Source organism: Strix aluco, chromosome 1, assembly GCF_031877795.1.
Source record: "Strix aluco isolate bStrAlu1 chromosome 1, bStrAlu1.hap1, whole genome shotgun sequence".
Taxonomy (NCBI): Eukaryota; Metazoa; Chordata; class Aves; order Strigiformes; family Strigidae; genus Strix; species Strix aluco.
The window spans coordinates 121447574-121475104 of record NC_133931.1 but is presented as its reverse complement, the minus strand read 5'-3'; the positions used below and the strand labels follow the sequence as shown (position 1 = coordinate 121475104).

Sequence of the window (27531 nt, the reverse complement as noted above, 5' to 3'; positions counted from 1 at the left end):
ACAATAACTTACAAGTACTCACTCTCCTTTAGCCACAGTCATGGCAGCTTCCAGACTCAGGTGGGAAGCAGGAAACATAGGAAGTGATATTTTCAAAAAGAATACAGTTTTGCATGTCTTAATCTTTAAATAAGGGGTTATTCATGTATATGTCTACAAGTTTTCCAAAACAGTGGGAAGTGTAGAACAATGCTGCTGGAAAGAGGTTCCCTTGCTCATACAAAACAGATAAAAGATCAGCCTATTCAATGCTCTGGAGTCCTGTGAACATAAAAGCAAATAATGAATAAAAAATAACTATTGAAAGCATTTAATGCCCTTTTTTTTTTCTGGTTTCTTTAGGTTTTCTGTCCTGTAAAACAAATTTTATTTGATTTTTTCTAATCAGAAGGAAATATGGACAAACTCCTTCAACAAGATTTGTATGTATACTAGAAAGCTAGTCAGAGTTCACATAGAGCTTAAAATTCCTGGAACTAAAGACTTCAATACAACATCTTGTAGACTGACATAGCACTCGCAGTTGGTGGCAGGACTTGCCATTTTTTTTTTAAATTTAGATTTAGTATCTGACTTCTTTTACACGCAACATTTCCTAAAGGATGCTAAATTTCTAGCACTGTGATTTTCTAATTGCGTAACATTTCTTTTCCAAAAAAAGACATTTTTCACATGCTTTTTATAAATCTAACCTAAAAGAAAAAAATACTTTAAATAAAAGCATATGGTAGAAGCTTATCCAAGAAAGTATCAGTCTAGATCCAGCCAGCATTTTCTAACTTTCAACACCATATTGCACACTGGAAAATATTAAAGCACCTAGTTTGAGTGTTATGTTACACATATTCCTATGAAAATACTTCTCATAAAATTAAATTATAAATAATAAAACATACTCCACAATCAAAGCATAATGAAGGTTAAGGTAAGTCACTGTTTCTAAACTAAAATTCAGGCCAATTTCCTGATTTCCTCTTTCAGCTGAGTAAAAGGGTAAGACAACATATACCATGCACAGCTTCCTAAGAAGAAGATGTCCATGTAAGTTCTGGGGTGTTTTCTGTTAATTTTGTTTTTCTCAGGAGACACAAAGAGGAGAGATTTCAGATGTAATGTCCTGTGTGAACACTCTGAGCTAGCAGACATACAAAATCCAGTAGGGAGTAATTCCAGTAATGGGAAAAGATGGGCAGGGCAGACATCCACTGTGCTGATTCCCTCTTGTATCAGGTCTCTCCTCTCTGGGACTAAAGTCAGAGCAACTGCTGTTCACTCGTACCCGTGTAGCCTAGTTCACTCACTCTGCATGTAAAGAAGCAGGAACTGAAGCTCTCTCGATGGGGTGGGAGAAATCCTAGGAAGATTGCACCCGGCTTCTTTTTCTCTCTTATTTCTGTCTTTTCTCCCTCCCATGAAACTCATCTCCATTCTGGCAGCCATGGAAAAAGGATAAGAACCTTTTGGAGTCACTCAAGCATGGCTGGGGGGAATGAGGAGGTCAGGAGGTCCAAAGGATGCAGCTTGGGTTAAAGTACACCTGAACGTGGTGGTGGTCAGCAGGCTGGCCAGGAGCTGTCTCTTCCTTCTTGTCTTTCCCCTCCTCCCTCAGAAAACCAGTGAAAGAGTACAGGGGCAGGCAAACCTGTCTGCACTTTCCACAAGCAGGTGCAGGGCATATTAGGATAAGAACAAACTTGTCTTGCAGTTTGTGGTGCACTTCTAGATATTAAACCATCTCACCTATCTCAGGACTTAGGACAGGTGACTTGTCCTCGGCAAGTTGTTACTTTTTCCTATGTGACTGCCTGTGACAAAACAGCTGTTGCCAAGATGAATCCCACATAATGCGGGGAAACAAGGAAGAAAAAAGAGTGGGGCTTGACAGATTCAGTAAAGTATTCTGAAGTACCTTACAATGAGATGTTTACTATTTCTTTAGAATACACAGCTTCAGTGAACTTCAGCTGATTTTATGTCATGATACATTTGAAGTTTAAAATCCTTCCGGCTACAGCTTCATTTTTTTTGTTTTTCCTACCTGCCATCTGTCCCTTTTTGTCTATTCATTTTGTTTAGTCACCTCCTGTATTCCAACTAAACTGAATGGTATTTGGTATAAGGACCGTATTTCTCCAACACATCTGAATTGTGCCTACTACAATGGGGACAGCACTCTTGAAAAGAAATCCTCTTGAGTGCACACTAATACAATACAAAATAAGAATATAATTCTCATACTCTCCAGTAAGGTTAAATGTTGCATTGCACTATTTTGGAGAAATGCATACAACCTGAATGCCTAAAGGGAATTATAATATGGTACACACATTAAGTACACATATATACTTCCAAGCTTTTATATATCTACAAAATATGAATAAAACCTACAGCTCTCTCTACCTCATCTGTATTAATTGCCTATTTCTTATAATCATGTAATTATTCAGAGAAGGATGCCCCTCTTCTTGCGAAAACATAATAAAAGGGCAGAGAACTCAATATCAGTGACAAGGAGAAAGTGAACAAAATGCTAAATGGTGAAATGTAAAATAGATTAAAAACTGTAAACTTGCAGGCCACTTTAAAATACACTAAGTTTAAAGGTTCTCTCATCTCAAGTTGTTACTTATAGGATTTCAGAGGGATATTTCCAACAATTTCAGATGTAAATCTGACTAAATATAAACATACCATGGAAAGGTAATGTAGCTAAATAAAACTAGTAATAAAAATAATTTCTGATCTTTGTTTAAAAGGTACGATTATATGTAACCAACTGGAGTCCTTAAGGGCAGATAGTTTGAATCTACTTTCAGCTGTAAGATGTTTGGTGCAATATTAAGAAAGAATTCAATCATTGTGAACATTCCAATGTACAAAGAGTCTTACGGGATATGAAATTCATCCCACAAAAAGCAATAGGCAGATCTGATAATCCAGAAGTGATGAAGCCCAGGGTCTTACAGCATATTTTTATTTGAACCACTTTCTGTATTTTATTTTTATTTCATTGTAGTTTTCAAGAGAAGATTAACATATAAAAGGCTTTTGCTGGGATAGGAGAATAAAGAACTTTTTCATAATCTCAATAGAGTGACATTTTAAAAAAGCTTTTTCAATTCACTGGAAATTAATTTTATTAAGATTAAAACAGGAGCCTGCTTACTTACTACGTGTAATGGACATTCAAAACAGTAAAGTTATGTCATGGATGTTCGTTTCCTTTCATAATTTAGTTTGGCTCAGTAACACTTTGGGGACTATCCTTCCCTTATATGGCTGCCAGCCTGATCAGTCTTTCTTCTTTGTATTTCTTGCTCCTTTTTCATACTTACCTGCTTTTTCACACTTTGCTTTCTTTTTCATTTTAGAGGAGCATGACTTTTACCTTACCTTTCCTTTCCAAATATTCCTGAGGAGGTAGCACAGGAAATTAAGAAAGAATTGCTAATTCAGTTTTGGTTTTCGAAATTTGTTAACATTACTATCAATATGAATACTATCATTTTGTCTGTCTGTCTATCTCTAGCAGTCATATGAAGAGTATATGAAAGTTAAGAAGGGGCAGTTGCAAATAAACTATCAGCAGCAAGTCAGAGAAAAAAAGGAGGTTTAACCTCTCCATTAACACTCACATGCCGAAGGGTTCTGCCTGAGTTCTCAGCAATACCCTGAAACATGGTGCATTTTTTTTCTCTGGTTTGTCTGACATTCCTGAAATGCACTAAACTCTGTCTTTGATGACAACATTGAACGGCAGCAAAGAGACACCACAGTTTCCAGACTAGTGACAAATTTTGTAATGTTTGTCTCAAGTTGCATGTTATCCCGAGAACATGGTACAAAATCTGATTGTACTAGTATTTTAAAAGTATGTTAGATCTGCTGGTATGCATGAACTGACTTCAAATTCTCTTCTGTATTCAATTCCAAGTACTGATTTTGATCTCTAAAGTCAATATAGCTTTAGGTCCAATGGTCTAAGTGTCAGTCTCTGCCTATATATGATCATTATAATCAAAACCAGTGGGGTGCTTTTGCTAGCAAACCTTACATATCAAAGTCTGGGGATGAAAGCAGGATGTTCTCACTGTAGATCCATACAATAGCATTTATTCCAAATAACGAGCCAGGTTATTTTAAAGCTGTTTTTTTAATGGCATGCAAGAAGACTGATCTATAATCTCATGTTTTTAGATGTGTGGGTGGCAACAGTGCATACATTTACATAAACTGCAAGATGACTCGTATTGTTCAATTTAAAGTCTGGTTTTAGACTAGTAAATGTACTAGAAAATGTTCAGTTAGAACAGCATAAATAAATGTACAGATGGTATGAACACAGCTCAGCTTTATTCATACAAATATGAAACTCTGAATGTGATGAAGCAAGAAAAGAGCTGGGGCTGTTCATGAGCAAAGGTCCATGTGCAGTCCATGTATTCATTCATATCTGTAGATTTAAATGTATGATGTCAGAAAAAAAGGAAAGCAACAATGAACATAGAGTGGAAGTTACTTTTCAAGATTGTCAAACCGTTTCTTTTTAGTTATTAGAGAAAAACATAAGGAATAATTATTTTAAATTGAGGAGTCAACTTCCTATAATTAACCCAAATTTCTTTGTCCCTTGAGCATTTCTTTGTGAACAGAGTCTATACAGTGGTCATAAAATACATTTACTAGTGCTGGAAATTTTGTGTGCTTTCCTAAAGTCTGTGTTGTGGAAAAACATTACCATGCACACTTATTGTGACAGATAAATGCTTTGGTTTTTTGATGATTAAAATGCAAGTGGTGGCTTGAATTAGCACTCCATTCAGGTTATATTCAACCAAAGTATTTGTGGTTTGCATAAAGTTCTCTAGGGTGGAGACAGATATTTTTTAAAAAGAAGGAAAACATCTTCCCAAAGCCACTCAAGGACTCACCCTGGCCACAAACTGCCTGAGTGGCTGCTGGATTTTGGAAGCTTTGTGAGATCAGAGAATTTTAAAGACACTGTATAACCTGCAAGCAAGCAATAATACCTGACTGACTGACTTGCGTATGTCAGTCAGGAAATACTAGAGGCCCTGATCGGCTTCCTTCCATCTCTAAAGATGTAACTATAAAGAAAGGAATGAAAAATTAACTAGTAGAAGTTAAATTTAAAACTTTCCTCCAATTAGGGCAGAAGTCTGTTCCTCAACTTTTTTATTGACTAATTGCTCATCTTTAATTCCAAGCTTCAAGTTTTGGGGATGTTTTTGGCTTATTTGTTTGCTTGGGCTTTTTTAGTTTTATAAAAAGAAAGTTATAGTTGTGCTTGGGCAAGTGGAGGTTGTAGTGCATGTATAAAAGCTCTGCTAAAGCTGGTTAAAGCATGTGGGGGAAGATGTGAAAATTTATTTCCTAAAACCATGCAACTCCAAGCTTTAATATAGAAAGAAAAAATTCATGTGGGCCTCCTACCACTGCAAAAGGTTAAAAAGAATCACTATTAATACTCTAAACTTGGTATGGCAGTTACTTTGTATCTCAGGTAGGATGAAATGATTGGAAAGGCTGGTTAACGAGCTACCCAAAATATTATTTCACAACACTAATGCTAGTGCAAGAACATTATTAACAGAATGTTGGACATTCTTGTGTGAGTATACTTGGGGCACACTGCCACCTAATTATAACAATATGTGGAACCTGGTGTAAGACAAAGCACTACTCCTATATGGGGAACATTCTCCCTTTTTCATCAGTTACCAACTCAAAGAGGCTACTTTTTCATGAAAACAGTGCATCACATGCTTGAATCATGATAAAATTAAGGAAGTTAACATCCGTTCCTGAACAGGAGCATCTTTATGCAGAACATTGTCATTTGTCAATGAGTGGTTTCTCAAAATACAATTCCCTCATATGCATTTGTGATGCTGAAGAATTAAACAGAATATCAGTTTCTTCCCCCACTCTCCAGGAAGTCAACACAAATTTAAAGATAAATAACTCCTACATTTAACTGAAAATGTTATGAGAATTCTTGGATTATGAGAAAAAGAATAGAAAGATTAACAGAAATAGCCCTATCAATCAGAAGCAAATCCAAAATTGAAGTCAGGGCTTCAGGGCATCTCTAGCTGTATGTTACATTGAAAATGTTTCTGTCCAAATTGTTTGCGAGGATGTTATTACCTTGCCCAAATATATGGACATCTTTTCAGTTCTAACAGATAGTTACTGGCAGTCCCTTTGCATCTGCTGCACGTATAGTGTGCAATACTGTCCAGTGTAGTAAATCCAATGCTTTCATGAAAGGCAAAAACTTTGCACTGAGCTGCGATGTACTTGCACAGGACATTTGACCTCCATGGCTCAGCACTGTGATTTGCTGTTTGCAATTGTCTCTCATCTCTACTACTATGAAGAACTTCATTTTTAGCAAAGTTTGCAACCTGAACATTCTCCACCCTTACCATTATCATTTATGAAATACTGAATAGCAACATCCTTTGGCTGCAAAACTTGATCTTAATTCCTACACTTTGATTCCTCATTTTTAATCAATTATTTATTCTTTCTAGGACTTTGCCTTCTCAACGCATAGCAGTTTAACTTCTTTCAGAGTTTTTGGTGAAGAGTGCTGTTGAATGCTCTCTTAAAATCCAAGCATGGTCAGTTCAACATTTCCAAATAGCAACAGGATTATTCCATATGAATAGACTATACAACTGATGAAAAGACAAAATGCTTTGAGAAGCAAAAGACTAATAAATATCCTCTATACAGTGAAAGTCCAGCAAATCCAGTACAAAAGTATGACAGACCCTCTTTAGATATATATACATTCCATTAGCCTGTAATGCCTCTAGAGTCCAGCAATTATCTCTCTTTGGAATTCTTCAAAGGAGCTAATCCAGTCTAATGACTGTTGGATTTGTGCAGATGGCACATATACAACGTGCAGAGATGAAAAGAGCAAATAAACCCGGATTCGTCCTACCTGTGGTCAAGGTAGATAGTAGGCAAGAACCGGTGAAAGACAGGACCTCCAGAGGGCAATTCTGATTTTAGGTGTTCTAAATACCTTCTGGAGATTTTTAACCTTTCTATATTGCCACAGAGCCCTGAATTATGTATCTTAGGCTGACTCCAGTATTTGGAACTGTCATACCTGTATGTCAGTATGGAAGCACCTTTATGAATGCCTACTTCCTCAATCCTATATCCTTGAGAGTTTTTTTATTTTTCTCTTTATCTTCAACACTAATGCAATGAGCAGACTAGATACAACCTAAAGCCATTTTCTATCTAGCTTTCCAGTTTCCCCAGATCCAAAGATAGCATAAAATTTGCAGTGTATCAGACTCCTTTGGTAATTAAATAGCATTACTGGTTAATATTCTCTTAATTTTTTTCTTCAAAACTTCCAGAGATTAAAAATTATCATAAACTATGGTAAGAAATCCTGCACTGATTAGCAGCTGGTAAATATAGCAAATGATCATTCTTGGAGATAAATGCAAAATTCAATAAAATAAAATTTCCAATAAAATGAAATTGTATGAACTTTCACTCGTAGTCTAGAAGAAGATACATTTTACAGACAATTGATTGTTATATAATCATAATTTCATCAGCAATTCATAACCTGACTCTGCCCTCACTCAAGTCAGGACAGAATTCTTATCATCCTCATGCCACCTGACAGCCTCATCAGGTCTTTAGGCTTTATGCCAAAGTAGAGAACACTGACCAGGAACATTAACACTAGAGCCCATCACATAATCTACACATTGCAAATGGACTTTACCTTAGCATCTTTACCATGAAAGTGACAGCAATAAGATGTACCATATTACTTAAAAGATACTGCAGAGTGCTCTTTGAAATGGTGATATAGAAGAGATTACAATGACTGGGGCCTGAAGCCAGTTTGAAACAAGTGATTGATTCTACAGGAAGAAGAAAAAGAAGAAGTTTTCATAGATGACAATGAATCATAGAATCATAGAACAAGTTGGAAGGGACCTTAAGGATTATCTGGTCCAACCTTTCTTGGCAAAAGCACAGTCTAGACAAGATGGCCCGGCACCCTGTCCAGCTGAATCTTAAAAGCATCCAGTGTTGGGGAATCCACCACTTCCCTGGGGAAATTATTCCAGAGGCTGATTGTTCTCATTGTGAAAAATTTTCCTCTTGTGTCCAATCAGAATCTCCCCAGGAGTAACCTGCACCCATTACCCCTTGTCTTTTCCATGTGACTCCTTGTAAAAGGGGAGTCTCCATCTTCTTTGTAGCCACCCTTTAAATACTGGAACGTGGTGAAAAGGTCTCCCCTAAGCCTCCTCTTCTCAAGACTGAACAAACTCATTTCTCTCAGCCTTTCCTCATATGACAGGCTTCCCAGTCCCTTGATCATCTTTGTGGCCCTTCTCTGGACCCTCTGCAGCCTGTGCACATCTTTTTTGCATAGCAGGGACCAAAACTGAACACAGTATTCTGGGTATGGCCTGACAAGCATTGAGTAGAGTGGGATAATGACTTCTTCATCTCTCCTGGTGATGCCCTTGTTGATGCAACCCAGCATCCTGTTGGTTTTCTTTGCTGCTGCAGCACACTGTTCACTCATACTGAGCTTGTTGTCCACCAGGATCTCCAGGTCTTTTTCCACAGAGCTGCTCCCCAGCCAGGTAGATCCAAGTCTGTGCTGCACTCCTGAATTATGTTTTCCCAGGTTCAAGACCTTACACACCTCATAAGGTTCTTATTAGCCCACTCTCCCAGCCTATCCAGGTCTTCCTGCAGGGTGGCTCTCCCTTCCAAAGTGTCCCCTTCTCCACTCAGTTTGCCATCATCATCAGGGTACACTTGATCCCATCATCCAGGTCACTTACAAAGATATTAAACAGCATTGGGCCCAGTATTGATCCCTGGGGGACCCCACTTGTGACAGGTTGCCACTTTGAAAAGGAGCTAATTACCACCACCCTCTGGGTGTGGCCTGTCAGCCAGTTCCCCACCTACCTCACAGACCACTCGTCTAGACCATAACGCATCAGTTTCTCTAGCAGGCGGCTGTGGGAAACCATACTGAAAGCTTTGGAGAAATCCCGGTAGACAATGTTGACTACTCGCCCCTCATCAACCGAGCAGGTTACTTCGTCATACAAGATGATCAGGTTTGTCAAGCATGATTTGCCCTTGGTGAATCTGTGCTGGCTTTTCCCAACCACATACTTCCATTTGACTTGTGATAGCCCCAAGGAGGATTTGTTCCAGATCTTTCCCAGTGATTGAAGTAAAACTGATGGGCCTATAATTTCCTGGGTTCTCCTTGAGGCCTTCTTGTAGATGGGGGTGACATTACACTTCTTCCAGTCTTCTGGGATGTCCCCTGATCTCCCCGACTTCTCAAAGATTATGCAGAGTGGCCTTGCAATGACGTCAGCCAGCTCCCTTAACATCCTCGAGTGGATAACGTCAGAGCCCATCAATTTGTAGGGGTCAAGCTCCTGTAATAGTTCACACACCAACTCTTCCTTCACTGACAGTGGGACTGTGTTTGTATCGACCTGGATTTTTGCTCCCATGGCCTGGGGCCCAACAGGGCTGGTAAAGACAGAGGTGAAGAAAGTGTTGAGAACCTCTGCCTTTTCAGCATTGCTGGTGACTAATTTACCTCTCCTGTTTAACAGCAGGCCAATATTTTCCTTCTGATTCAGTTTCTTGTTCACATATCTGAAGAACCCTTTCCTGTAGTTTTTGACATCTCTGGCCAATTTCAATTTGACCTGAGCTGTTGCTTTTCTAACTGCATCTCTGCACACCCTGGCAATGCTCTTGTAGTTCTCAACGGGTATTTGTTCACTTCTCCATCTCTGGTACACTTCTCTTTTGGTTTTGAGCAGACTCAGAAGCTCACAGTTAAGCCAGGGGGGTCTCTTGCTCTGACTGCTTCCCTTACCTTTAAAGGGGATGAACTGGTTTTGTGCTTCCAGGAGAGCGTTCATGAAGAACACCCAGCACTCGCTGGCTCCTTTATTCTCCATGGAAGGTTCCCACAGAATCCCTCCCAACTGAGCTCCAAAGGAGCTGAATTTTGCTCTTCTAAAATCTAAAACCTTTGTCTTAGTACTAACCTTCAGCATGCTTAGCAGGATCCCAGACTCCACAAATATTGCTTCATTGATATTGACCCAAATATTGCTCCGTTGGCCTTACCATCTTGGTTTGGAGGTCAGTAGCAGGTGCTTACTGTAAGATCCCCCCTTGGAGATGACCCCTCTGATTTTGACCCAGAGGCATTTGATAGGGCTTCCACAGTCACTGTAATTGACTTCTATACATTCAAGGTTCTCCTTAACATAGAGCGCAACTCCTCCACCTCTTCTTTCCTGCCTGTCTTTATGAAACAGCCTACAGCCATCCATTGCAATCCTCCAGTCATGTGAGTTGTCCCACCATGTTTCAGTTATTCCTATGATATCATAACTTCCTGACTGGGCACAGAGCTCCAGTTCCTCCTCTTTGTTCCCCAGGCTGCATGCACTGGTATACATGCTCTTGAGGAGGTTGGCCTTCTCATTCTCATCTTGGGAGGCAGCTAAGGAACATTTGTCGCTGCTCTGGTTGGCCTCACTTATTCCCCAGTTGGTTATAATGGACCTCGCCTCCTGAGTCCTTCAGTTTAAAGTCCACCTCACCAAGTTGTCCAGCCTGCTGCCAAAGATTCCCTTGCCTCTTCTAGACAGGTGGATCCCATCCCTCCCTAGCAGGCTATAGTCATTGAAGAATGTTCTGTTATCACAATGAATGCATAATTCGGTACATTAAGGACTGCTGAGTGACAATTCAGCCTGTATTTACACATGTGTATACATATGCATATATATATATATAAATGTACATTGTTCTTGGTATTATGTTCGGCTTCTTTGAATAGCTCCTTACATATGAGGAAACTATTTTTTGATCACCTGAATGCCAAAAAAATTACCTGGCATTCTGCCCTCGTGCATTAAGCCCAGTATTTCTCAATTAAGAAAACTAATTTTAATATCTGATAATTTAGCTATTATTCCATAAACATAAAAATATTTTAATACTCTTATTTCTTATTATTGCCAAATTAGAAAGAAACATTCCACATAGTCACAAGGATAAGACTGGGGCAGGGAGCTAAACAATTGCAAGAAGCTGCTCTGTGTATTTCTGTGGTTTGGAAATAGTGCCAAGTCGGAAGGAAAAGACATTCTCTGCATTTTCTAAAGCAAGATAAATACAGAAAAGAAATATAGATGAAAGATGGAACTGCTATCTATGGACTCTGCCAGATTCCTTGGCTTTTTGGCACACCTATTGAAGCTGGCAGACTTAGCCAGTAGCAATCTTTTCCATTAAAAGGAGCAGCATATATTTTGGTTTAACATACTTTGTTTGTGCATTTTTGAGCTTCAAAAATGTCTATTTAAATTTTTTTAATGATTCCTTCTGCACAGTTGGCTGCAATTGCACTTATTTGAAGCGGCTCATTTATCACTAAAAGAGCTGCAGGGCACAGCTACCGTTAAACAGCTCCAACAAACCTACAGCTTAGTGGGACAAGCTTCTTTTTATAAGACTAAAAGATGTCTAAAATGTGCCAAGAGGAGCTTTAGGTTTGTTACCCAAATGTTACTAAATTAGAGGTCTCCTGAAGCACAGAGTTTGGGCAAAGATAAGCTGATCTCCCTTAGGCTGCTGTTTTTCCCATCCAGGATCAGCCAGATTTTAACAGAACACTTGCTATGTATCATAAACTTTAGTAATGTGAAATTTTGAAAAATCTAAAGTCTGAGGCTTAATCTACACCGAAGCCAAACTTCATTACCTTTGGCAATGGTGCAAAAGCAAAACATTTTACATGTAAGTACCCTGACTTTATGAATGGTGAAATTTTGCTTATTATGAAGGTAAAGGCTTACTGGTTTCTGTTTCCTGGAGCTGAAACTACAAGGAAAATGTTCACACCTGGCAGTTGCTAACACAATAGAAACTGCAGTGGTGCAGCATTGTCAGTTTTCATTAACCCTTCTGAAATGAAACAAAATATGCCAGTATTGGACATAGTTTATGGAACCTCTTATATCTGAAATTTTAAAGTGTGATGTGATCAATACATTTGTGGGTGAAGGGATCAGACATACTTTTTGTGGACAACAGACATGCATAAATTTTGCCATCTAGTGCCCTCTTTCTTGACATCCAAAAACTGTAACAACTAATCTATAAAAAGCAACAGGCATCAGCTTGAAGTATGTGCCAAACACGCTGTATCTCCAGCCTGAACTGTGGAGCCTAAATAGAGCCAACCATGACAGTTAAAAAGTGGGTTCTTCTAAACTTAAAATAAAAACATAAATATGTAAATATACAAATACATACTACTGTACCCCAATAATATTACTGCATAGATATTATATGAAATATTTTGGACTGATTTATAAAAATCTTATCTTAAACCTTACTTAGTAATGTAAAACTCTATATGCTATATCCAGTGTTCTCTCCAAAGGTCCCCCACAGAAAACAACCAACCCCATAGCCAAATACTCCTAAAGAAGTAGGTGCCAGTGCTTTTGAATTTCATTTTCTAAACTTCAGATATATATGGTTTGTGGCAAAAAGTTGTTTTTATAATGTTTTCAGTACAAATTACTAGCAATTGTCTTCCATATTTTGTAATTCACGTCTATTTATTTCACAAAGATGGTCTTATGAAAGTCTTTTCACATAAAATGGTTAGCCAAAACTTCTTGAAGGGAGTTATGACTTTAGCAAACCATGACCAATATTCTGGAAACTCTGCACAATAAGATACACAAAATGTATTTTTTAATACAGTCATTCTCACAAATTGTAAAAGAACTCTCCAAATATTAAATCTACATTTCACAGTAACTTTCATAAGTCATGGGTAATCCAACTGTTCCTATATCTTAGATTATTACAAGGGAATGGAAGAGCCTATGATTAATATTTCTACCACTAAGAAGAGAATTCAAAAAGCACTAATATCTCTTACGAATTCATCACAGAATTCAGTATGTACATTATAGCTGTTACACATTCTTTGCCAAAAAAAAAAAAAAAAATTAACTAACTGAAAAAAACCCCATGCATCTCTTGAAGCTATAGTCTGATGAGAAGACTGGAACAAGGCTGATGGGTTAATTGAAAATATATATATTCAAATGTATGAATATACAAATCAAGTCGCATTCTTAGAAGCATGAGCCTCTGCTTTGCCTGCTTTATTGCACCAAGCACTTGAAATTGGGTTTTTGGCATCCCTGGTAAAGTTCCTATAAGCTACAACAAATGGTATTTAGAAGGCATCTATTAATATTTTGTAATAACAAGAAAGCAGAGCACTTCCATGTCGTGCAAATATTTCGGTAAACCAGACCACAGAATAAGGATAAAGATCAGTTCTATGCACTGGTAGGTTGTATAGATACTTTCGATATTAAAAAATGTCAGAACATGAATGGAAAGTCTGATCTTCTGCATTTCAGATATGTACTGTAATCATTAAGTTAATGGTTCCTCTAGCGCAAAAATAATTATTTCTGTATGTACAATGGAATAAGAACAGGAGAAAATGGACTTGTTCATAGTGCAGCACAGCAATACTATCTTTAAATAAATTTGTTTGGATAATAAAAGCAGCTCAGAATAATGCAGAGCTCAACAGAGACTAATTTACTGACTTTGTGTAGCCTTCAGCACAGACACACACATGTGAAAAACTACCAACAGCACCAGTTATTGTTCCCGTAAGTTATAAGTGCCTTAAAGTCTGGGTGACTGGCTACTATGCAGTGGTTCTTGGTTTCCACAAAAAGCTTACAGTCAGTATTTGGTATTTATGTTTTACTTATGCTAATTGAATTGCAGCTGTGAATTAGCAGTAATTGTATCCTGGTTTGCTTGAACTACCAAATATGATCAATACAAATATTGGAATTTCTTTCGCTACCACTCCATTTCTATCTGTTTGTTCACCTCCACCTTGTTGTGTGCTACATGTAAATTGAAAGTTTTCTGGGGACCTCTTCTTCTTACGTAGGTATACATCACTCCCTAGCAAAGTGAACTACTTATCTGTGATCAATGGCTTTAAGCATCATCACAGTACACAGAAATTAATAAAGAGAAGAATACCTTTACTATTTATTTTTAATTAGTTTGGAATTCAAGCACAAACTTTAAAGTCAAAACATCAAGAGATCCTCATATGAGATATTGGAAATTACCTCACTGGAAAGATTTCCCTAAATGTTTTAGAATATTTATGTACCTGATCTGATCAGGTACTTGCAAATATAGAATTTCATTGGCAAGCAGAACAGGCATTTTTTAGCTTCATACTTTACAATCAAAGCCATTGGTATTCTTTTATTTTCACAGGCTTTAATTCATTTGTCTCTACATAATTCAAAAGTATTTACCGCTTTCTCACCCAGTGAACATCTTCAGTTTTCTAATGAATCGTATCTCTGCCACACCTTCCATTGTGGAAAGACAATATTTTGTTTTAAAGGCATTACAAGAAGAGTCAGTGTGTTGGTCTCTTAAAATTTTCCTCTCTAAAACAACAAAATGCTTGAATACATTTTGTGGCTGCTTTTAAATTGTGAATTATTCTTACAAAAATGAGAGCTAACTCATTTGACATTTATAAAGTGTATTGACAACAATTAAAATCGGATTTAATCTCCTGAAAAAAAATCAACTTCTACCACAAGGTCTAAATTACATTAACAATATTACCTAATTTTAACTCCTGTGCATGAAGGCCAACAATATAACATGTGAAGGTCTAACCTGGGGAACAGTTTCCAAAAAGACATGGAAATCAAAGTAGAAAATTGGCTGAATATGAACTTTGAGGGCAATACTGTGGCCAGACAGAATAATGAAAATCTCTGATGTTCAAACACAGTTTACATAGAAACAGGGAAGTTTTTTTACCTCTTTTAAGTATTCATACAGACATTATAGAATACTGAATTCTCTTCTGAAGTATGTTGAAATTCAGTCCAAAAGGGAAGTTCAGAAATAAAAAATTCAAAACTGAACACAAATACAATTAAAGAATTAAAAAGACAGAAATCCCATCAGAGGTTACACTTGCTTAGCTAATTAAAAAGATGACAATGTGACAAGTAATTTGATCTTACTCAGTAAGAAAGTATATGAGAACAGAAGTTATGTAGGGCTTTTCAGTCTACCAAGCAACAGTATCACACATGTAATTGCATAAGATAAAGCTAGGCAAACCTTAGGCTACAAATAAGGTGCAAATGTTTTTATCGGGAAGGTATATAACTACTGGAACAAGCTATGATGGCACTAGTGGATTTTCCATCACTGGAATTTTTTAAGTAAAGAGTCAGTGTTTTTCAAAAAGATATACTCTATTCCAAACAAATAAATTGAAGCAATGTCTCTGGTTTGTATGAGCAAGGCTGGTCAGACTAGATCATTAAAATGTTCCCTTCTATCATTATAACATATGTACCTATGATTATTTAACATGAGAGTAGTGTTCAATTTACTGGACTATAATCTTATTTAGGCTTTTAAAATATTGGCACATACCTTTCTTCCAGCCCTGCAACTTCCCCTGTGCCACAAGCTTGTTGAAAATCAACATTCAGGAGGATATTAATTTAAATTCAGCTGTCTGAAAGCTAGCTGTTTAGTCTGAGCTAGTCACCCAGGTCCTTCCTATACTCAGCAGAGAAAACTAGACACTTCCATGAGTCTATTCCTTCCAGGTATCTTAGGCATCTATTTTCAGCTAGGACAAGTCTGCAGGTGCCTCCCTCTTTCCACTGACTATAGAAAGTGTCTTAGTTTAGACTACTTTAAACTCCATACCTAAAAGTGGCCAAAGTTAGATGAAAGGAATCCATCCTTAATACTCCAAAGAACTTCTTCGAAATCCCTCGATTCAAGTTAGTTAGATCCACTAATTTAAAACATCTGGCTTTACTAGATTGTGTTCAGTTACTGCTGGGCAGATAGTGTTTCATCACCATCATAGCATATAAATGTATCCTCATCTGTATTTTTCTAGGAAAAGAATAAATTAATTTTTTAATAGCTTTTTCTTATTGCACTATTATTCAGAATTCTGCCATTCTATCTAATAATGAACTGGACTGTATATTCATTTAAACAAGTTCTGCACTCCCTTAGGATGGGACTCACCCCATTAAACATAGATACCTACAGTGTAGATGTGCAGATCTGAACTTTGAATCTGCACTCCCAAAGGAGCCAAGACTTATAGCCGAAGGAGACCAGAAAATACTGCCAGTAGAGATTGAGGTGCCTTATCTTTGCATAAATGTCCAAATTAGGAGAGATGACACACAGTAAAGAATCTATTCCTCTTCCTTGACTATTAGAAGAATTTGAATTCCTATCTCAGATGGGCATGTCCACAATGTAATCATTTAAAGTCAAGATGAATGATGACTTGACGAATTTTGTTCTTCTACAGCCTGATTTTATGTACTTATTTTCCCTTGTTCTTCCTTTTCTTCATTACTTTAATAATCTCCTCAGAGGTCTCATAAGCCTAATCATAAAAGACTGGTCTCAATCCTCTAGATGATGACACCAATTCAAACTTCCTAGGCCTTCTTTACACAGGAATAATAATGATATTCCACAAAAACAAATCCTTTGTATCACTTACAAAGTCAGAAATTAACTTCCACAACAGATTAATTTTTATCTTTCTTCATTTGCAAAGTAAGAATGACCAGGAATAATCAGTTACATGTTTTTCCATTTCTATATACTTCGAATCTTTTGAAATACCTGAAGTCTTTTAGAAGGTATATTATGAACAGTTTCCTAAGTGCCTATACACACCACCATCCTCACTCATTCACTTCAGAAGCATATCCCTTTCTACAGCCTGCCAAAGTCACCAAGAAAAATCATGACTAAAACAGAAAAGCATTGTACTAGTTTGACACAGTGACATGATCTCTAGGACAATGATTTAAATATTCTTTCAGGATCTTCAGATGACTTGAATTCTTCCTTTAAATCATGTTTAGACTCATCTATTCACTACTAAAGTAGTTGCACTTCCTTATCTGTCTGTGCCTTGCAGAACAGTTTTTCTAGAATTCATCTTAAAAAAGCAACAGTACTCTTTAGTGGACCATTGGAGATCTTTTCATGAACAAGCTTGATTGTTCTAAGGTTTCAGCAGCAGTCAGCTATAGGTAGACGTCTTTGTTCCTTTGCAACAACTACATTTTAAGAGGTATTTTCTGCTGTTTCCATGAAGAATGTGGTGATGGCTGGATGCTTCCAGTTGTCTGTGACTTTTCCTATTTCTCTCCCCTCTAATTGTGACAGACTCCAAGTATGAAGAACGTTGCCTGATACTCCTGTTTATCTTGGCTATAAACCACCAAACCTCCACTGGATTTCTTTTGGTTTGTGGACAGCTATCTCCAATCTTGAATTCAGGTTGATGCCTGTTCCTTAGTCTAAAAATTTCTCCTGCTTTCTAGTGTCCCACATGTCATTATTGGGTCTTTGAAAATACAAATCTCTTTTCCAGCACAGCCATGAATTTTTACTTGAGAAAAAGGAAATATTTTCTAGTGTTTGGTAGAAAGAAAGCATTGATTCATCTGTCACAGGTCATAACCATTGTTCCATTCCCAGTCATAAGAACATTGAGCGTGGAACTGAACGTAAAACAAAAACTTTATAAACTGCCTTTCTAAACTTTCTCCAAAATCACCCTGTTTGTCTACTCAGAATTTCACATGGCAGCTGACATACACCAGTATTTCCCAACTTTTCTGTCACATAGCCTTGCTTGAGAAAACTGAACGTATTTTGGGCACAGTTACATATAGGTGAAAACTTGGAACACTGGTTTTCTCTCACAACTGTGTGCATATACCTGTTGTTTTGTGATTAGAAAATACTGTTTGCAGCAGTGACAAAAATGTGAAACATGAGAATCTGGCTGAAATTACTTTTCCTATATATTTTTATTCCTGGTTTCCTGGACAGAAACACATATATACACATTGCATCGTGAATGGTCAGAAAGTCTGATGCTTTGAGAAAGTTTCTGACCAACTGTTCAAGCACTCAGCAACTGTGTCATTCATGCAGAGTAAATGTTTCCCTGAAGCATCAGATTTTCTGTGCATGTGAACACAGCACATGAACATGTGCTGAAGAACACCTGGGATTATGCATGTATTGCAACCTAGTCAGAACTACAGCAGCTGTGATATGAATCCAACTGGGCATGATTACTGAAACACCAGATATCTGGTAAAAGGATGAAAAAATATCAAAGGAACCCAGACAAATTTTCCAGAAGCAAAAATATGATTATTCCTGGAAAAATCTCTACATAACCCCTACATAAATACAAAGTATGCTTTCAATCAGCTGTTCACTGGAAAGGCTAGAAGAATGAAAACACCAGGACGTTCTGCCATCACTGAGAAGCATGGTGCAAAGACACCCAAATAGCACATAGTGCTGCAACTACTGTCTCACCTGTGCCAGGCAGACCAACTGAATAGACCAGGCAAGATTCAGCAATGTACTGACTTTCACATTTGAGCAACTAAACCTCTTCCATACACTCTCCTTGCCATATGGGAATGCCTCTTTAGCCTTTTTGAAACTCCAGTAATTGATTCTTGATGGTAATCCCAACAGTGCCAGCATAGAACTCAAGCTCATAAGCATTGGTGGATTGGCCAGCTGTGCCCTGAGCTGTCAAGGTACGCATGTTGGTTTGCTTCATGATCTGCTCAGCTCTGGCAACATAGAACAAAAGCACTTGGACTAGCATATCTGGAGAAACTATCATAGGTCCAACAGAACATATTTTCTCTGACTGCCCAGCATGCTTCACTTATTATATGGGCATCCTCACTGCATAGGAAACACTATGTCTCACTGGTCTGATACATTCTCCAAAAAGGCCTATTTGTTGCTTCACTTTGCTTTGCTGCTTTGCTATTCTAGATAAACACAACATACAAGCATTAGAAAGTGCTTGGAAACATCACAGCAGTATAATTGCCAACTAAACCAGGCTTTATTTAGGGTTAGAAACTCTAGATGACTATAATAATTGTCCTCTTGTGGGAGGGAGAATTCCAATCCCTGAAAAATAGAGGCAAAATGAAACTACACACTTTTTAAAAAATGGATATGCTTATACTGCAGTCATAGTACAAGAATAAGGCAAATCATCTGACACTGAGCTCCATGCTACCAAAGCTAGGCAGGTAACAAAGCTCAAGATAGCTCAAGAGAGCTAGGTCTGATGATCTCTCTCTGCAGTTTTGTCACTTTATGGCCTGGGCGGAACAGGTTTTTTGGAGTTTATTAACATGAATCTCTGAGCCAAGTTAACTTCAACATATACATTGGCATTGGATTCTCTCTGGCTATATCCTAGTTCAAAGGCAAATGCACTCTGCAATATGTCCTGTAGTCCTGACACCCAATTGTTCATACATATTGTTGTTCCAGTTCTGCACCTGCATTTTCTTTTGACACAGACCACAGTGTAGGCACCCATGTTCAGTCCTTATGTGCAATCAGTATGTGGCCAGTCTATGCACTTGGACATAAAAGCTGGGAACTTCTCCAGGGTCCTACTGGTTAAACTTACCCATTTTATCAGTTTGCCTTGTGTTAACAATTTCTTAAAGACTTAAAGGAATGAAGCTTTAATAACAGCTCTATACTTATTATGCTATAAAAAATGTTATTTAAAAATATCTGGATAATTAAAATTACAGAAATATTTGCGAAGAATGTTTTTGTTTGTTTACATATAATTACTTTCATATTCTCCAGATTAAGTGTCTGCAGTGTTTGCAATTAAGCAATTCTGTGAATGTTCACTTGAATGTAATTGAAAACAAATAGATAGAAAAATTAAGTATGCGCAGGTGTTGAATAAGATATTTCCATGTAGCTTACCTACTTATTTGCAGCTCCTAGCACTAATTATGGGATGTGCTTAAAGAATTTCTTCAGCTGGATGGATTTCTTAAAATAATTAAATCTTCTCATTTTAAAAGTATCAAACTTGTTTTCAAGGCTCAATTTACAATTGTAAATCGTTACACCACATTGTTACACATTTGCTGGGTGACCCTAGGACTTCAGATTCTACACTATACACACTGACTTCAGTAGGACACTGAACAGAAGATAGTGTACTTGAAGAGCTGGACAGATCTCTTCTTAAAGATTTACACTTATTCAGTATATTTGACTGAGGATTGGCTGACAGTCTTTGGTATGGATGACATCAACATCTGACTAATTTGATTTAGTTTATCTGAAAACACACTCTGCCAAACTACCATTATTTTTGCTTTTTGGGGGACTAGCAAGAACTACTCCTTCAGGTAAATTAGTGTCTTCAAAGGATATTTAATTTTTTACTGCCAGTCAGAAAAATGAGCCATAAGGAATCATAATGTTTCTTTTCCTGGCTATGTATTTGGTTCACAGTCACCTCTGGCTATGAAGAGATTCTAGTCTACCGAACTGAACAGCTGATGGCATGAATCAACAGTTCAGCCTTTTAAGGTTTGAGGTGCTTTCACTGATACTCTGAATCACTTCTGAAAGCCCTTCCCAAGACTTTTGCATACTGTGATACTTAGCAGGTATGAAGAATTCTTGGCAACATGGACAGTGGGATTGAGTGCACCCTCAGCAAGTTTGCTGATGACACCAAGCTGTGTGGTGCAGTTGACATGCTGGAGGGAGGGGATGCCGTCCAGAGTGACCTGGACAGGCTTGAGAGGTGGGCCCGTGCAAACCTCATGAAGTTCAACAAGGCCAAGTGCAAGGTCCTGCCCATGGGTCGGGGCAATCCCAGGCACAAATACAGGCTGTGCAAAGAGTGGGTTGAGAGCAGCCCTAAGGAGAAGGACTTGGGGGTGTTAGTGGATGGAAAACTGACTATGAGCCAGCAATGTGTGCTGGCAGCCCAGAAAGCTAACCGTATCCTGGGCTGCATCAAGAGAAGTGTGGCCAGCACATCAAGGGAGGTGACTCCCCCTCTACTCCACTCTTGTGAGGCCCCACCTGGAGTTCTGTGTCAAGCTCTGGGGCTCCCAATATAAGAAGGACATGGACCTGTTGAAGCAAGTCCAGAGGAGGCCATGAAGGTGATAAGGGGGGCTGGAGCACCTCCCCTATGAGGACAGGCTGAGAGAGTTAGGGTTGTTCAGCCTGAAGGCTCCGTGGAGACTTTATAGCAGCCTTCCAGCACTTAAAAGGGGCCTACAAGAAAGATGGGGAGGGACTCTTTGTCAGGGAGTGTAGGGATAGGACAAGGGGTAATGGTTTTAAACTGAAAGAGGGTAGATTTAGATCAGATGTAAGGAAGAAATTCTTTACTGGGAGGGTGGTGAGGCACTGAAACAGGTTGCCCAGAGAAGTTATGAATGCCCCCTCCCTGGAAGTGTTCAAGGCCAGGTTGGGCAGGGCTTTGAGCAACCTGGTCTAGTGGAAAGTGTCCCTGCCCATGGCAGGGGGGTTGGAACTAGATAGTCTTTAAGGTTCCTTCCAACCCAAACCATTCTATGATTCTGTGAATAATTCCAGGTCCTTCATGGTAATGTGTGGTCACAGGTGTTTTTATCTTAATGCTCTTTAATCTCTTAATACTTGATCAGGTTTGGATGCATTTTAAAGATTCATTACAGAACCAGTTTTGTTTGCAGTCAGACTGCTTTCCCCAAAAAACCTGAGAGCTTGTGAACTACAGAGGATTAGTCAAACTTCATGGAATTCTGAAATACTTCAAGGTATGCGGGATAGCACTGCAACTTTTAGTCACATACATTTGTAGCCCTGACCTAAAATTCAAGTGAATTTTCTGTTCATGGAATGAATATTTCACTGTGAATGATACAGAATGGAATTCAGACACTTTATCTTACACATCTCTCCAAGTATCTAAACAACAGAGTGATTAAATCTGTTCCTCTGACAGTATTTCATTTGAGATACCCATGTGACTAAGTATAGTGAAGAAGGTTTCTGCCACATTGGACAGAGTGACTGTTTCTGGATACTGAATGGGAAAACTCATTATCACATCTATGGGTGTTTTCCCTAATTGAGTATACCATGGGTATGGCTCAATAAAGTCCATTGAGAAGCTGAAGAATACTGCTTAATTATCAAAAGATAGTGAAGAAGTGGTTTGCAAAGATCAATCAATACTTTCCATATTTCCTCTTATTTTAATTATTTTACATCTGATAGAAATTAGATGATCTGAATCACAAAATCTTTTGAGTTGGAAGTTATCTCAGGAGGTCATCTAGTCAAAGCAAGGTCAACACTGAATTCAGACCATGTTGCTGATGGCTTTGTCAAACCAGGTCTAAATTCCCTTGGAGGGAGATTCCACAGGCTCTCTGGGGAACTGCTTCAGTGCTTCATTACCCTCTTGGTAGAATTTTTTTCCTTGTATTCATATGGAACCCATCAGATTCAATTCATGACCATTGTTTCTTGTCCTCCTACCATGTACTTCAGTAAAGACCCTGCCTTTGTTGCCTTGAAAAATTTCCCTTAGATACTGGCAGGCTGCTATGAGGCACCACTGCCCAAAGGCCTTCTTTCTCAAAGCTAGACAAGCTCAGTTCCCTCACAAGTCATGTGCTTCAGTTCCCAACCATCTTCATGGCCCACCACTGGAGTTGGAGCCCAAACTGAATAAAGTAGTCCTGATGTGATTTTAATAAGCACTAAGTCACCACCCCTGACCTACTGTCTATGCTCCCGCTAACACAGCCCAGGATCCTGTTAGCCTTCATCACTCCCAGGGCACCCTGTTGGCTCATGTCCAGCTTGCTGAACCCACTCTCCAGGTCTTTTTCAGCAGAAATGCCACCCTGGCTGTTAGTCTCAACATGGACCAAATGCAGCCTGCTTCCTGTCATATTACTAATGCACATCTGCTTGTATGATACAAATACATGTGTGTGCTGGCACACGTGATGAAAATTGGTCACAGATCCTCTCATATGTTCAGGCCATCCATCAGTTATGAGATGAGAAGCACTTCCACTTCGGTTCTGTGAGTGACCCACATACAAACCCACATTCAAACACTCGTCCACTGCATTACAAAAACACAAGTTTCTTGTAAACGAGAAGAGAAGTGCACCCTGGACAAAAAGTTTAGATTTAACAAACATAACCCAAGTTCCTTTATTTTGTAGTTTTGCTCTTCCTTTTATCAGTTCTCTTTTCTCTCCCTAACGTATTATAGTCATTCCAGAATATTGTGAATAATAAAAAAATTAAATATCGGTGATATTTTTTTTGTATATCCCTATTTATCTGCAAGTGCAAATAAATTATTTTAATTAGTCTAAATATTTTAACTCAGACTGAAAAATAAAGATGAACCTAGACCGAGATGGAATTATTACAAAAGTGTATCGTCATAATTGGCTTTATACCATATGTTCAGTGTGCTACAACTTATAAAACCTAAAACCTGCATAATGAAATGAATGAAATCAGCAGATGACAGCAGGGCAGAAAATGGGTTGTGTCAGTTGAATGGAAAGATAAGCCACATTAAAAAGTCATCAGACACTAGTTTCAAATTGAGCTGTAGTACAGTATATATTCCCCTGTGCTGTGTAGCCAGTATAATGCAATTGTGATGGGAAGATGCTACTTTCCAGCACTGAAAGGGCAGCATAGATCTGAGTCAGTTCAAGTACTGACATTTAAACTGAGTCTTTAAACATTTTTGACCAGTGGATCTTTTTAACCTGACTACAGATACAGCTAACTACAGCCATACTATTTATGATAATGCAGGACCATTAGACTGTGACAGAATCGAAACTGCTCACAATATAGTGCACCATCATTAGTGCAGGCATAATTCAACATTAATAGTAACACTACCTCATAAATAAACTCTTCCTTTCAATACATTGACCTGAACATAAAGTAAAATGAAAAGTCTGCAAACAGTGAACCTTTCAAGAAATTCATAAAAAATGAAAGCTCCTAGAGTCTCCATGTCTAAGGCCATAATCCTTATCTCTCCTGTGACAAAGGAAAACTACTGTCTTCAACTACTGAGATAAAACTTTGCTAGAAAAATCTTTTTGAGAGAAAAATTCTTTCTAGAATAAGGTCTTTGCAGAGTGTGCTCAGACTTAACTCCTAAAAAAAAATATTTTTTATAAGTAAATGCAGAATTCCCTGAAACAGCTCCAGGTATACTAAGCCTCTGTATTATTCGATCTTAATTTGTCCCCAAATTAAGTTACACTCAGTTCCTGGGTGACTTTCTGCCACACTAGGCAACTATCCATTAAGATAACCCAACTTCTTTTGCAAAGATCACTTGAGAATGACAAAAGGCTGCTGTGACATCACTACCAGCCTAGGTCAGCGTCAAGTACTCTAGAGGTGAATGTCCATATTTCCATTCCTAACAACCACCTAATTGTAATATCTTTAGCACTGAAATATTGTTCCCTAATGCACTATTTAACCAAACATTTTCATGATAAAGTTCAGGAATTTGAGGCGCACAGCAGTACTCAAGAACTATTTCAAATGAAAGATCTCTTCTTTTGACCCATTCAATAATTTGAACTCTAAATAGAAAAACCTTCCACCTCACCTTCACCACTCCATTTTCGTGCATGGTGATACAGTTGTTGGGATCCTCTGAAAGTTGATATAAAGCCTGAGCTGTAGCTCTATGAACTGATGGATCCTTTGACTTCAAGTAACGTACTAAAGGAGCTATAGCCTTGGTCTCTCCAAAGGCAACTCTATTGCTCCCCCACATGCAACAGTGGGAAATGGCCTCTGCTAAGTGACGTCTTAATTTGTCATTGTTCTGAAGAAGGTAAAAACATAATAAATTAAAGACAACATAACACAATAAAAATTTCATAGGAAAGCAGAATTGTATTCTCAAACATCTTTAAGGCATCCCAATTTAACTGCAGTACAATTAAAAACTGGAGAAAGCTGTAAGGCATGGAGGCAGTAGCTAGTAGTCTCTTATTCTCTTTGTAGGAAGTGCTGTGAATTTTTATATTATTTCAAAGGTGGTTTTAGACTGACTGGAAATTAGATAAGATAAGCATTAAAATGTAACATATAGCCCCATCATTGAGATTCTCTGCATGGTTCAGATTTATTGCTCTCTCGACCCTTTGTGCTTTTTTCATACAGCAGCTGCATCTCTCAAAAGCAATATTCAGCAACAGTGACTATTAAAATGAAGCTCATCTTCCAAAGCAATTTTAGTATCAGCCACAGAGTGTTTTCATGTTCAATATACATCTCATAGAGGAAGGATTCTACAGCTCTTGTAGCTGCTGCAAAATCTACTGCTCTTGTCATAACCTTTTAGTTAGGTATAATGCAGTCTGACATAAGAAACTCAGATACTTAGTTTAATATGTTTAGAAGTTACTTACTGTGTTCGTTAGTTTGGACAGCAGAGGGATGACTCCATGATCTGTTAAAACAGCTAGATTTTCTTCATCTTTAGCTATATTTGTAATGGCTGCACATACACTTGCTAAAACTTCTTTATTCTTTGATTTTAGCAAATTGACTATCAGTTCCAAGCCACCAACAAAGGATCGAACCATTTCCCCAGCATCCTAAATGAGAATCAAAAGAAACATTATTTTTAAATATTCAAACTGTATTTATATGCAAATGTTAAAAAAAGAGATTGGCATGACATAATTATCCAAAACTGCAGCTATTGCTGTGTTGCCTTCACCAAGAAATACAGCTAATCTGGAACTCAGAGCTCTCTTGACTGACATATGAGACTTAGACTGTTTTACATACCACCATCTAGGCAGAAATTCAATGCCTAAATAAAGGTATTTAGTGTCATTTTAGATACCACAGGGTATTCTTTACGGCCTCAAGCTGTCACTCCAGAAGGGTGCAAGTTTCCCTTACCTGCTGTATATTTGCCAGGTGGGTGCCTCACATAGCTTAGGGCATCTAAACCAGCAATAGTGTCTTCTATTTCCTACATTAAGTCTGACAGATAAGCAAAGGAGTGGTAATGTTATTTTCTTGTATCAATGCAAATAAGTATTCAGGAATACTTAAGAGGGTAGTTTACACGAGTCATGACAGCAACTGTGGAAGAACCATGGTGCACCTCAGAGTATAAACCACGAATGTAAAATGTGACTAAAGGACACAAACACAATTCTGGAAAAATGTCTAAGTATGCTCTTAGAAAAGAAATAGAAAACTAAACAGTGTGCCCTGATCTTGAATAGAGTATGCAAATCAGGTCCACCTTTTTCATCTTGAAAAAGTTATAGTAAAATTAGAAAGGTTTAGAGAAAGACGACAAGAATAATCGAAGGTAGGGAACTGCTCTGTTGAAAGAATGACAAACCAACTAGGACACTCAAGGTTATAAAAGAGAAAAATGAGGAGTGGTGATGTGATAGAGGTATATAGGATCTTGAGTAGAATGGAAAGGGCACACAGAGATCTCTCTTCTAGGAGACAACCTGGGAGCATCAGATGAAATTAGCAGGTAGCATGTTCAGAATAAAATGAAGTTAATTTCAAACAAAGCACAGTTAAGATGTTGATGTCCTTGGAGCAGTATTGCAGTGGCCGTTAGAAGTCTACATGTTAGACAAATTAACTAGACAAATTCACAGAAAAAAACACAACCATTAAAGATTATTCGATATAAAAGTATTCCCTCTGATTTAGAAAGTTCCTGAGCCACAGATTTCTTGAAGGTGGGAGAGCATTCTGGGGAGGGGAACCACGGCTACAAGTTTGCCCTGTTCTTCTACCTTTCCTTAGGCATCCCTTGTGGGCTAGTATGAGAAACAGAATACTGTGTCAGTGAACCTTTGGTCTGACACAGCATTGACTGTTCTCACACTCTTGTGTTTATTAGTCAACTCAAATTATCAAGCACATATTTACATGTCAATGTGTAAAACAGAGCAAAACAGGAGTTTTGGCACTGTGAGACTGAACTAATGGTTATGCAATTCATCTGGCTGCCTCAAGCAAAGAGGAACTGACAGTATCTGCTAAAGTGACATGCAGCATACAGTACTTCATATACCCTTAAAAACACACAGGGTATAAATCTAAGTTTTGTTTAAGCACAAATTTTTAATTAAGTTACATAGTCACTGACCAATGCTGTACACCAAGATTCATTGCACTCTGTTAAACTGAGATGCTTGAAAAGAAATGTATCTCTTTCTTTGGTAAGATGTTCCACCATGTAGGATTACATTATTTAAGACAATCTTTTTCCAGTTTCCTCACGGACAGAAACAATGCCAGAATAGAAAAATATCTACTTCTTTGAATGAATTTTTATGTTTATTCAGCCTGTGGGTAACTCTAAGCAACATTTTGCCAGCAACCATCTAGAAGGGGTTCTCAGGA

At 38.0% G+C, this 27531-nt stretch overlaps 1 protein-coding gene across 1 annotated transcript in view; it reads right to left on the bottom strand.

Annotated features, from left to right (window-relative positions):
• ODAD2 (outer dynein arm docking complex subunit 2) overlaps positions 1-27531 on the bottom strand; it is an 88657-nt gene that overhangs the window by 5831 nt on the left and 55295 nt on the right. The window contains exons 17-18 of the mRNA XM_074848862.1: positions 25548-25736; positions 24737-24958 (exon numbers count right to left, since the gene is read on the bottom strand). Of these exons, the coding sequence (XP_074704963.1) occupies positions 24737-24958; positions 25548-25736 (411 nt within the window). The remainder of the gene's footprint in view (positions 1-24736; positions 24959-25547; positions 25737-27531) is intronic.